The 13,550-nt window shown below is 44.9% G+C and overlaps 1 protein-coding gene across 3 annotated transcripts in view; it reads right to left on the reverse strand.

Moving 5' to 3' along the window:
- LOC137249244 (zinc finger protein 345-like) overlaps window positions 1-13,550 on the reverse strand; it is a 198,491-nt gene that overhangs the window by 66,380 nt on the left and 118,561 nt on the right. The window contains exons 4-5 of one of the 3 annotated variants that reach the window (XM_067780560.1): window positions 6,045-6,185; window positions 5,679-5,966 (exon numbers count right to left, since the gene is read on the reverse strand). The exons of 1 other annotated variant lie outside the window; for it this stretch is intronic. In XM_067780560.1, the coding sequence (XP_067636661.1) occupies window positions 5,679-5,966; window positions 6,045-6,185 (429 nt within the window). The remainder of the gene's footprint in view (window positions 1-5,678; window positions 5,967-6,044; window positions 6,186-13,550) is intronic. One more of the 3 variants, XM_067780562.1, reaches the window with a different exon arrangement.

Genomic DNA, 13,550 nt, shown 5'->3' on the forward strand with positions numbered 1-13,550 from the left:
AAATATGCTCCGCAAAGCTTCCACAATGAGGTTCTCTCTCTGCTTAATTTAATTTCTCTTACTTTCCTACTTCGTTCTCCTCTTCTGTGACTATCACGCTGTTCAAAAAAGGTGATCCTTGTCTTCCGAGTAACTATAGGGGACTGTCTCTGCTGGATACGTTGTATAAGATATTTACCGGCATGTTATTAAGCCGCATTAATGCGTGGATTGATTGTCATAGTATACTTACAGAATGCCAAGCGGGCTTCCGTAAGAACTATTCAACCATCGATAACATATTTGATAAGTATCGTTAATTTTAACTTTGCCGCGAAGAAGAAAACTCTTTTATTTTTTGTAGACTTCTCATGTGCCTTTGATACTGTCCCTCGTAGCTCGCTATTCTATAAGCTGGCCTCATATGGTCTGTAAAGTAATTTTATTGAAATCTTACGCCTTATATATGGGGATACTACGGTCAAGTATGGTAAAATGGAAAGCTTTCTAGTCCGTTCCCAGTCAATGACGGTGTCCGGCAAGGATGTTTACTAAGCCCGGTGCTGTTCCCCCTGTATCTCAATGATTTAGTTGATTACCTCCCAGGTGGGGTTAAAGTGGCGGATATGAAAATCAAGCTTTTGATGTATGCCGACGACCTGGTACTGTTAGCAGAGTCGGCTGTACATCTGCAAAGCATGATTAATGCTTTGCATGAGTATTGCAAGATGTGGGCATTAAAAGTTAACCTGTCCAAATCAAAAGTCCTTATTTTTAGGAAGGGTGGCAGGCTCCCCTCTGACTGTAGGCGTTTTTTTGGAAATGCTACGGTCGAAACTGTGAACGAGTATAAATATCTGGGTATAATGCTCTTTCACTTACCACTTAGACACAAAGCTTGGCGAGGCAAAAGCCGCAATATACGCTACATGGTTGAGTTATTTAAATAACACTCGAATCTGTATTTCGAAAATAATCAAAATCTTTGATGCTGCCGAAAGATCAATTATGTTTTATGGCGCGCAGGTGTGGGGTGGGGACCATCATGAACATGTAGAAAAACTCTTACGTTTCTTCATAAAGAAGCTTATTTTCTTGCCTGCGAACACACATAACTATATGTTGCATTTAGAAACGGGTAAAGTTCCCCAGCTCTTCCACACACTTCGGGCGCACATGTTATTTTTAGTACGTTATCTTAGTTTACCTTCGAACAGGCTTCCACGTATACTTGCTGTGGAAAGTATACGGCAAGATGCACCCTGGGTTAAAAATTGGAAACAGCTATCACTCAGCGGTGGCTTAAGACCACTAACCGATTTTTCTCCTGCTTTCCTTAAATGCTTCACTTCTTTGTTGCTTAGTAAGCTAGTCGATAAAGAGTTTAAACTATATGTGGATCGTGCTCAAGGCTCTACCACACCTGACCTTTACCCTTACTTGGCTCCCGCGAGCGTAACATATTTTGACGACGAACATTCAGCGTATGCCATTAGCTCGATTCTCCATGCGAGAGGTGGTCTCTTGAACCTTAGTGCGAGATCTATTAAGAACGTAACAACTGCAATATGTCCAGTTTGTAACCTAAGCGATGATGAAAGTGTTCACCACTTTATCGGTGTTTGCCCAGCCTACAATGATTACCGGTTGGTAAGTTTTGGTGAAAAAGTTTTGGACCTGGCAAGTGTGGTAAACATCTTTAATGGTAGATATCATGTTAATTTGTTTCAGTATCTGCAAACCAGCTTAAAGTATAGAGATCTTATTTTAAATGAATTTTCGTAAGCTCTTTATGTCAAATAAGTTTAGTCAATTATAGTGTGGCACTCAACACGTTTGTTACTGCCATAATTTTAATTTATTTTAAACTATTTTTAAGTCCATAATGTTTATTCATTATCTTACAATGTATGATCTTTTGAATGGTTTAAAATAAATATACCACTACTACTCCTTTCAGTCGAGCGATCTGCCGACTTCATCACCACCGAAACACGCCCTTTCCATCAATTTTAAGAAAGGAAAGTGGTATGATTACAAATCTTATACTGACAACTGCTTTGCTGCCCTCCCTATCCCGACTGATGCCCGTCAGGGGAGCGTTCTTTGCGCAAGGTCATTGAATTCGCTTCGGCTCGTTTTACTCCCGCCGGAAGAATTCCAGAAAACCGACCACATTTTCCGGCGGAGACCGCAACTCTAGCGATAGAACTTGACCTTATAAGACAGCATGGCCCCGGCAACCCCGTATGGTAGGAAACTGTCACAACTGACAGCCGATGGTAGCATTGGCATCTGACCACCTGCCTATACTTCTTTCGCTTGAGCGAACCGCCGACTTCATCTTCACCGAAAAACGCACTTTCATAAACTTTAAAAAAGGAAAGTGGGATGAGTTCAAATCCTTTACACACATTTGCTGCCCTCCCTATCCCGACTGACGCTCGCCAAGGGGAACGTTTTATTCCTACCGGTAGAATTCCGGAAATCCGGCCTCATTTTCCGGCGGAGGCCGCAAATTTAGCGAGAGAACGTGACCTTATAAGACAGCTCGATCCCGGCGACCCCCAAATAAGGGATATAAACCAACGCATCAGATTGCTTGCGGATGGACATAAGCGGGCGAAATAGGAGGAGAATATGGTTGTAACCTCTCTGCGGGTGTGGGTTTGGTCCACCGTAAGGTCCCTATCGAATCCGTCTAAGCACAACGACAAAATTTCCATCGTCTTTGGCGATAAAGTGCTGTAGGATGCGAAAAAATGAGCGAGCGCTTTTTGCCGACAATATATAATGCATTCTACGGTTGACACGGTTAGCCGGCGGACCAACAGACGCGCATATAAACATAAATTCAGCGCGTCTCCAATTACCATCACCGCCAAAGAGGTTGAGGATGCTAATGCTTAAAAGCCTAGATATAGACGGTTTCAAATTTCCCCAGCGGGTTAGTGGGTTCGAATATACCCGCGGTAGGTAAGCCTGTCAGATTCAAGGGGTTGTGTAAACCCTTTCGGGTTGCCAGCGCAATATATAGCTTCTCCAAACCCAATTGTCAACCTCACCTATCCGTGGCGAATCCTGTTTCATTAACACCCGAGGCTCTGCCGGCCCCGAACTCCTCATGGATCTAGGAGGTGGGAGAGCGGGATGGTCTAGAAGGTCGCATGTGGTCATAAAAAGTCGTTCCCACGATGGTCGGGCTTGGTACCGGAACGTACCGAATCTACATCCGGCGTAGGATAACTAGATAACACTCTCCAAAGCCTTCGGGTCCTTACCGCTACAACAACAACAAAAACAGGATTTCAAAATTTAGCACATGTTTTCAACCTGTCCTTTCCACCTTTGTCATCCCCGAAAAATGGCCAAGTGGTCCCGCTAGTAAAGCCTGGAAAACCAGCTAACATAGGAGATTCATATCGCCCGTTATCTCTCCTATCGCCAGTAGCCAAGACACCTAAGCCATTCTGCTCCCCTACTCTAAAGCAAATTTGCAACTAGCCTATCATCAGCATGGCTTTAGAAAACTACATAGCACAACCATAGCGCTAAATGCCATAAGCCCCAGATAAATTCCTGTTTAAATCAAAACCCCCACCATAGAACGGTACTCGTTGCTCTAGACCTGTCAAAAGCTTTTGATACGGCCAACCATGGCACGTTACTGCAAGACCTGGAAGGGTCCTCCCTTCCCCCAAGTCTCAAAACGTGGGCCGCAAGTTATCTATCTGGTCGGCAAGCATCGATGCATTTCAGGAACATAACATCCAAACCAAGAATAATTAAACAAGGGGCACTGCTACCTTTACCACCAGAAGAAGTCACTACCGTTTCCTACGCCGATGACTGCGCAATAATGGCCACAGGCGCAGGCCCACACATCGATGAGCTTTGTAATAAAATAAACAGCTATATCACTGATCTCTCCAGTTTCTTCGCCTCGCGAAACCTGACATTGTCACCGACGAAATCATCAGCGACCTTATTTACAATATGGACGTGCCAAATTTCGACCATGTTGAATATCCACGTCGATGGCATTACGCTACCGACTGTCTTACACCCAAAAATCTACTCCCTCCACTACTTGGGAATCATTTGTGTACACATGTATCGCCTCGTCCGCTATTTGAGCACCCTTGCGCCAACCATCCACCTCTATTGTAGCCTTAAGATCTCCCTCGAAGCGCAGATAGGGAATCAGGTAGTCTGTTCGTCCTGTAATTGATGACGATATACCACAATGGGCGTATGGTCGGCGCTCAAGGTACCCCGATGCACTGAGCCTGGTTGCAGTTGTTAACGCAATGTTCTTTGCTACCAGGTCTACAGGTGGAATATGCAAAATGGCATACGGTGCAGCCGTCGGGGTTGTTTTCAGCAGCTGTTTCCTTACCATGACTACAGCTCGCACCCGTCCACAAACTATTCCTCGCAATGGGAGCCACGGCTCCTGGGTCAGCGCTAGCGAACCCTAGCACCTTTGTCGTGACGTCTTCGTCCTCCCCTTGCCTTTTGGTTTAGAGCTTTCGAGGCGCCCTTCAGCCTCCCCCTGCCTCTTCTTGCAAGTTGCGATTGGTATCCTCGTGACTTCTTTTCTCGGGTCGTAAATGCTGCGCAGGGTGTTCATCTGTGCGACTCGCAGCACCATTTGGCTGTTGGTACTCTTCTAACACCGTCGTGGTGATGTCGGATACCTCCACCTGTCCTTTTTCTCTTAGGCTTTTGAGGTCCTCTTCGACTTCGCCCACTTCTAGCGTACTAGGATTGTTATTGTCGGGACTTTTCCTGAGTCGCATGTAAATTTTGCCTGAACTCCAGGACATTTTTCCAAGCTGTGTGAACAATTTATCCGCCTGCTTGCTTATTTGGAAGATGTAGAACTGACCTTCCTCCGTAGACCGAGATACAGTAAGTACCTTCCAATACTGTGTCGGTATGTTCGGATTCTGATTATGCAGAAGTCGCACTGTATCCTCCGACTTCATCACGCATGGTGTCTATACCTTAACTTTTGGTACCGTGGGGATTTGCGCTTTATCCACCACCTCAAACCGCGCGTTCGTGCCTTGCTTTTGGATTTTTGGAACCACTTCCACCAGCCACTGCAAGCTCGCGATGTTGTCGCACGCTATCATCTTCATACCATTATAGATATAGATTAAATAAACCTCAACATTTAAAGGTTGACATGGAGACGTAGTGAACATGATATTGCATATTTGATTAGGTTTACCGAAATTTTGTCAGTATAAAGAATTATCCACTTTAAATAAAAATACCAATAGCACAATAATTATTTTTGAAATTTTATAGTTAAGCGCAGTATTCAGATCATAATGCATGAAGACCGCATTTTTAACGAAAAATGTGCAGAAAATGGTAAATGAAAAAGCAAAATTGTTATTTTTAAATAAAAATTACTTCAAACCATGCTGATCTTATGATCTGGGTCCGTATCGTGTAATACGATCATGTATCGAAAAACGCTTTCACTCAAACAAGCTTTTCGTAAAAATTAGAATGAATTGTAATTAGTATACGTAGCCACTACCATTTAAGAGATATTGCGATGCAAAAAATTGTTTTCCATCACGGATCGTATAACACGATACCGACCCAGGATTCTGCGCTTTACGGAGTAATTAACCTTAATATAAGATCACAGTCTACGGAGTTTATGAATACCATTTTACCTATTTCCTTTAAATTTAGCCTCTTCTTCCCTTAAAGCAGCCATATATCGCTCATGCGTCTCTAGATCTTCGTCTTTATGCGTAGTTGAGTGGAACCGTAGCTCCGAAGCCAAACGAAAAGCTAAGGGACAAGAATCACATCTGTGAATATTATCACCGACATGTACACGGAAATGCTTATTCAGTATGCTTTTTGTAGCAAAGCACCGTTTGCAGTATTTGCATTTATATGGTTTTTCACCGGTATGAGTACGCATATGCTGGTTTAGGTCCGAAGCTTGTATAAATCTATTTAACACAGGCAGAAATAAAGTTAGAAAAAATGTGGTGAAATATATTAGGCCGACGTTTTTTATGATAACTTACTCCTTTTCACAAAAATCACATTTATGGGCCTTTTCGCCGCTATGATATAGTTTATGTCTATTTAAAATCGATTTTGTTTTAAAATTTTTGCCACAAATATCGCACGGGTATTGTTCGTTCTTGTCACGTATGTTTTTGTATCTGAAAAAACAAAAAAAAAAATCACACAGGTAATCTGAGCAAACAAAAAATAACAAGTTTATTTTTTAATATTAGCAGGAAGCAAGGATTTGAATTTTGTAACTAAACTAACAATTTTTTGGCTACTAAAAAGTCGAATACGATCAAACTTAAACACGGTCTTAAAACGTTTTAGTATTTGGACTCATTTGCTGAATGGCAAGTTATTTTTATTGCTCAGAGCTAATTTCAAAATTTGTCAAAAATGTATGAGATTAACCCCTCATGTTAGGTTAAGTCTGAGTTAAAAAAACTTAGCTTTCCGTTCTGCAAAAGAGCCTTAAAGAACATCTTCGGCAACTGTTTTGACAGCTATAATGTGAATTGCTAAAAATATGAAGTACAGCAGTGAGTGATGAAAAATCGCTTTGTGTACATGAATACATTAGTCATCATTTACACACATACATACAAGGCAACGAAGAGATATTTCACACACATACATGTGTTCATCAGCCGAAGTAGTTACTCACGCATATTGCTATGCGAGAGGCATGGACTACAGATATACATGTATATAGCTGTTAACCAAGCAGGAGATACAATTGTTCTGGAACACATTTTCGCGAAATCACTGCCCTGTCTTAAGAGCTAGGGCTTCAAATTTCAACGAATGCTTACGTATATAGCATATACTGTTGTCTGAAAAAATCATAAAGATCGGTGGTATATATAGTATATATATGGTGGTATATATAGTATATACATATTGTTACGAATATAAGCAACACTAAGGCGTACTGCCATCTCTAAGCCGATGCTGGGAGTGACTTGTATGCACATCCATAAATCAATCATTATGTATCTACATAAATAATTCAATCATTGTGTCTACACATATGTACGTACACGCAGCGGAGGAGTAGCGTACAGACACATGCAGATATCTTATCTGAGATATGCAATATAATTGTGGAAGCGTCGCTCACAAACACACGCGCATGAGCTGTGAGAGAAGCTATAAAATTGTGCATCTGTAGTTATAGCTGAGAAACTTATAGCAGATAACCAACTAGTGGATTCCAGAACAGAACCGCCTGGAAATGTCAACGAGTAAACCGAACAGTATAAAAGGCGACGCCGGTAGAGGCGCAATAATCAGTTTTGATTAAGCACGCAATCTGTGGGGCAATAGTAGAGTTATTTATTATGAAGTACTTTAATAAAGGCCATTTTGCATTATTGAATAGTGGTCTTATTTATTCAACAGTTTAGTGACTCGAACCTTAGTAGAAGATTTGAAATAAGCGGAATTGCAGTAAATTCGTTACAATTGGTGTCGGAAGAGGAATTGTTGAATAAATTCCAGAGGACAACAAGGACATGGCAAAGTTCAGTGAATTGAAGATCCAGCAACTGAAGGAGTTGGAGAGCCATGGATTGAATACAACCGGTATTAAACTCGAACTTCAGGCACGACTACGAGAGGCAATGGAAGCGGAAGGAATTAACGTGGAAGAGTATGTCTTTCATCTTGATGTCGACAACAACAAAAATTGAAGAGAAAAACGAAACATCGCAGACAGTTACGAGCACAGACTTGAACATGATATTGGCTGCAATAACTGCTCAACCATCGTCAGTGGCATCCCAACTAGAATCCCAGGAGAGCCGTATAACATCCAAGATAGAAGCACAGGAGACGCGTATGTTAGAAATGTCGACACAGATTACATCGAAGATTGAAGTACAAGAAACGCGTATGTCAGAAATGTCGACACAGATTACATTCAAGATGGAAACTCAACTGGAAGAACATAAAACATATATGGCATCCCAACTGGAAGAGCGAAAGACATATATGACATCTCAGTTGGCTGAGCAGTTGAAAGCACAGGAGGCCCGCATATCCTCGCAGCTGGAAGCACATCAGATAAGGGTAACATCGAAGCTGGAGGCTCAGGATACAAAAATTTTACAGTTTGAGGAAAAAATTGAGGCCGAGGTGGATGCTTTGAGAGGACGTATCGAGCAGTTGCAACTAAATCGCCCAGCAGTTTCAACGAGTAATCCAAAGGTAAAAACACCATCCTTTGACTGTTCTGTTCCTTTCCAGGTCTTTAAGCTACAATTTGAGAAGACCGCAACAGTGAACAACTGGAATGCTGAAGATAAAGTTGCTGCACTCTTCGTAGCATTGAAAGTACCAGCTGCCGAAATCTTACAGACTATTCCAGAGTACGAACGGAACAACTATGAAGCATTGATGGCCGCTGTTGAGAGACGTTATGGAAGCGAGCATAGAAAACAGATATTCCAAATTGAGTTGCAAAACAGATTACATTCAAGATGGAAACTCAACTGGAAGAACATAAAACATATATGGCATCCCAACTGGAAGAGCAAAAGACATATATGACATCTCAGTTGGCTGAGCAGTTGAAAGCACAGGAGGTCCGCATATCCTCGCAGCTGGAAGCACAGCAGATAAGGGTAACATCGAAGCTGGAGGCTCAGGATATAAAAATTGTACAGTTTGAGGAAAAAATCGAGGCCGAGGTGGATGCTTTGAGAGGACGTATCGAGCAGTTGCAACTAAATCGCCCAGCAGTTTCAACGAGTAATCCAAAGGTAAAAACACCATCCTTTGACGGTTCTGTTCCTTTCCAGGCCTTTAAGCTACAATTTGAGAAGACCGCAACAGTAAACAACTGGAATGCCGCTTCCCAAGGCAGTCGGTTCTATGTACCGGAGCGACTCGGGATTTTTCCCGACCAAGGACTGTCATTTCAGTGTGACCCCATTTAATTTGTTTCGTCCCTCCCACAAATTGTCATCCTCCCAGCAGCTCCTTGCAGCAGGACTGCTACATATTCTCTTACTCCGGGAAGGTATCGAACCCAATCCGGGTCCGTCTCCTGACCCCGGTCCTGAGAAATGGTTTTGCTGCATTTGCCAGAAAAGAATCTTTTTAGGACGGTCATACTCTGTTCAGTGTGTCTCGTGCAAGGGATGGCTGCATCGGACAGGTTGTTCTGGGCTTGATCCCAAAACCCGACGTCCACGTAACTTTTATAAATCTTTTGTGGCTCCTTGCTGCTCACACCCAAGGGCGTCCCGTAGTCTACGCTTAAGCGCCCCTCCACTACCTTCCAGCAGCCTCGCTGCTCAGCAAGCCACAACAAGTACCCGCTGCTGCTCGCGCCCCACGGCGCCAACAACTCAAACAGCTGATACCACTCATAACTACTACCTTCGTAGTAGAGCTGGTAGCAATGCTGAGCATCAGCCCCTGCCCCGTCTTCTTCTCCCCCCCTCTTTTCTGGCAGCAATCGTGCAGGTCAGGGAAACATACTCTTAGTCCCTACCTCCGTTTGCACCGTCTGCCAGCACAGAATATATAGGTTTGCGACATCCGCTCAATGCAGCTCCTGCCTTGGGTGGTGCCACTTTCCTAGATGTTCTGGTCTCCGCGACGGCAACCCCTCGACGGGTTTCATCGCGCCATGTTGCCAGGTCGCAAACCCAAATCATCCGGGTACCCCAATGCTTGTCCAAGGGCGCCCAGTCCCAAGGCCACAACAGCAGTTGCGTCCTGGCCTTCCACAACCTAGGCGTAGTCACCCGTCACTTACCCCTAGAGTGGCGGCGTCACCCCTCATGCACTTCAGAATTCTGCAGTTAAACTGTAATGGACTAACTGGGAAGATTACGGAGATAGTCGATTTCATGAAGCGGCACAACATCCGCATTGCTGCGATTCAAGAGACTAAACTCACAGCAAGATCTGCATTGCAGACCTGCTCTGGGTATAATGTCCACAGGAAGGACCGCGAGAGCGGAAATGGAGCGGCCTCGCGTTTATTATACACCACTCTGTGCAATATCATATATTTGATCCTAGCATCGACCGCAGGGACAATGTCTTAGAACGTCAATGCCTATCTGTCCGGTCAGGCGATGCAAATCTAGAAATCATCAACATCTACATCCCTCCTGTCACCTGTTGCCCCAGTGGATACCGCCCTAAAATCGAGGCCTTACTCACTGGCAACAATCGCATTATCTTAGGCGATTTCAATGCCCATCACGACCTATGGCATTCAAACTTGCGGGCGGACAGTAGGGGTGAGATGTTGGCGGATCAAATAGAAGAAACGACGTTCTGCACAATAAACGGAGATGCCCCCACACGTATGGTAGGAAGCTGTCATAGCTCGCCAGATATCTCAATCGTGAGCGCAGAACTCGTAAACTGCGTCAACTGGCAGCCGATGGTAACATTGGCATCCGACCACCTGCCCATACTTATTTCGTTCGAGCGTACCGCCGAGTTCATCGTCACCGAAAAACGCACTTTCATAAACTTCAAAAAAGGAAAGTGGGAAGAATATAAATCTGCAACAGACAGCAGCTTTGCTGCCCTCCCTATCCCGACTGATGCCCGCCAAGGGGAGCGTGCCTTCCGTAAGGTTATTGAATCCGCCTCGGCACATTTCATTCCCGCCGGGAGAATTCCCGAAATCCGGCCCCACTTCCCGGCGGAGGCCGCGAGCTTAGCGAGGGAACGCGACCTTATAAGACAGCTTGATCCAGGCGACCCCCAAATAAGGGATATAAACCAACGCATCAGACTGCTTGTGGACGAACACAAGCGGGCGAAATGGGAAGAGCACCTAAGAGGTTGTAACCTCTCTACCGGTGTAGGTAAACTTTGGTCCACCGTAAAGTCCCTATCGAATCCGACTAAGCACAAAGACAAAGTTTCCATCGCCTTTGACGATAAGGTGCTGTCGGATGCGGAAAAATGCGCGAGCGCTTTCTGCCGACAATATATAATGCATCCTACGGTCGACAAAGATAGACCGAGAGCCAATAGACACGCACATAAACACAAATTCAGCGCGTCACCAATCACCATCACCGCTAGAGAGGTTGAGGACGCCATTGGTCGCGCTAAACCATCCAAAGCAGTGGGCCCAGACGGCATAGCCATGCCGATGCTTAAAAACCTAGGGAAAGAGGGTTTCAAATATTTAGCGCATGTCTTCAACCTGTCTCTCTCTACCTTTGCCATACCCGAGAAATGGAAAATGGCCAAGGTGGTCCCGCTACTAAAGCCTGGGAAACCAGCTAACGTAGGTGAGTCATATCGTCCGATATCTCTCCTATCGCCAGTGGCAAAGACGCTTGAAGCCATTTTGCTCCCTTATTTCCAAGCACATTTGCAGCTAGCCCCTCATCAGCATGGCTTCAGAAAACTCTATAGCACTACCTCCGCGCTAAATGTCATTAGCACCCAGATAAATTGCGGTTTGAATCAATACCCCCACCATAGAACAGTACTCGTAGCGCTAGACCTATCAAAAGCCTTTGATACGGTCAACCATGGCTCATTACTGCCAGACCTGGAAGGGTCTACCCTTTCCCCATGTCTTAAAAGGTGGACCGCAAATTATCTGGGTGGTCGGCAGGCATCGGTGCAATTCAGAAACGAAACATCAAAACCAAGGAGAATTAAACAAGGGGTGCCACAGGGTGGTGTCCTATCCCCACTTTTGTTTAATTTCTACATATCTAAGCTACCTTCACCACCGGAAGGAGTCACAATCGTTTCCTACGCCGATGACTGCACAATAATGGCCACAGGCCCAGGCCCAGAGATCGATGAGCTATGCAATAAAATAAACGGCTATCTCCCTGATCTCTCCAGTTTTTTCGCCTCGCGAAACCTGGCATTGTCACCGACTAAATCTTCCGCGACCTTATTTACAACATGGACGCCCCAAATGTCGACCATATTGAACATCCACGTCGATGGCACTACGCTACCGACTGTCCTACACCCCAAAATCTTGGGTGTGACGTTTGATCAGGATCTACATTTTGGTGCGCACGCAACCGCAATTGTTCCGAGAATTCAGAGCCGTAATAAAATCCTCAAATCCCTTGCTGGCAGTACCTGGGGAAAAGATAAAGAAACGCTCATGACCACATACAAAGCAATTAGCCAGCCGATTACGTGCTACGCGTCACCCATATGGTCGCCAAGCCTAAAAACTACCCACTGGAAGAAACTACAGGCCTGCCAAAATACTGCTCTCAGAATCGCCACGGGCTGTCTTCTTATGTCCCCAGAACACCATCTGCATAATGAGGCGAGAATACTCCCCATCAGGGAGAGAAATGAGATGCTGACCAAACAGTTTCTGTTGAATACCCAGAAACCTGGGCATCCCAACAGACATCTGATTGACGAATCAGCACCGCCTAGGGGCCTAAGGAGTCATCTCCGTAAGCATTTTGAGGAAATACGGTACCTGAGAACCCAGCCGTATGAAGCGAAAAAACACAAGCAGGTCCTTGGTGAACTCCATAGACAGGCGTCGGACCTTTATGTCGGGAATTGCCCGGTGAATCCAGTACTTGAAGAAAAATATCCAGAACTCGCAGAAGAGGAACGCATACTCCCCGGGGAAACGCGTGTCACTCTTGCTCAACTTCGTTCTGGATACTGTAACAGGTTAAACTCTTACCTATCCAGAATCAACCCTGACATACAAAATGTATGCCCCGCTTGCAATGTGTCCCCACATGACACCAACCATCTCTTCAATTGTAATGTGGAACCAACGCCTCCAACACCCCTTTCCTTATGGTCCACCCCTGTTGAAACGGCAAGTTTCCTTGGACTCCCGTTAGAGGATATTGATGACAATTTGTGATCGGTCGCGGCTATTAGGTGGGGCGAGCATTGCTACAACAACAACAACAACAACAACTGGAATGCTGAAGATAAAGTTGCTGCACTCTTCGTAGCATTGAAAGGACCAGCTGCCGAAATCTTACAGACTATTCCAGAGTACGAACGGAACAGCTATGAAGCATTGATGGCCGCTGTTGAGAGACGTTATGGAAGCGAGCATAGAAAACATATATTCCAAATTGAGTTGCAAAACCGTCACCAAAGAGCGAATGAGACTTTGCAGGAGTTGGCCTCGGATGTTGAAAGGTTGGCAGTAGTAGTGGTAGTAGGTCCTCTTTCTACAGATCTCCACATTTTAGTAGTCATCTGTCCGAAAGGACTGCTACGATCAGCCAACGCCATAGGCAGTGACTGCTTTGCCACATCACTCATCTTCTCGGGAAAAGCAGGAGTCTTAGTGTTACCTCCCTTTATCACCTCCGAGAAAGCCGGAGCCTTAGATTTATCTCCATTTGGCTTATCTCCTACTTCCGTAGTTGGCACTTCGCCACTTTTGATATCCTGCCTCTGACTTGCAGCTTTCGAGGTAGTTGCTACCTCGCTATTGGGGCCCATCTGTTTTACAGCTCTAGGCCTACTTGGCCGGTCCATGCGGCTGCTCTGCCTCGTGGCTCTGGGAC

Source organism: Eurosta solidaginis, chromosome 4 (genome assembly GCF_040869045.1).
Source record: "Eurosta solidaginis isolate ZX-2024a chromosome 4, ASM4086904v1, whole genome shotgun sequence".
NCBI lineage: Eukaryota > Metazoa > Arthropoda > Insecta > Diptera > Tephritidae > Eurosta > Eurosta solidaginis.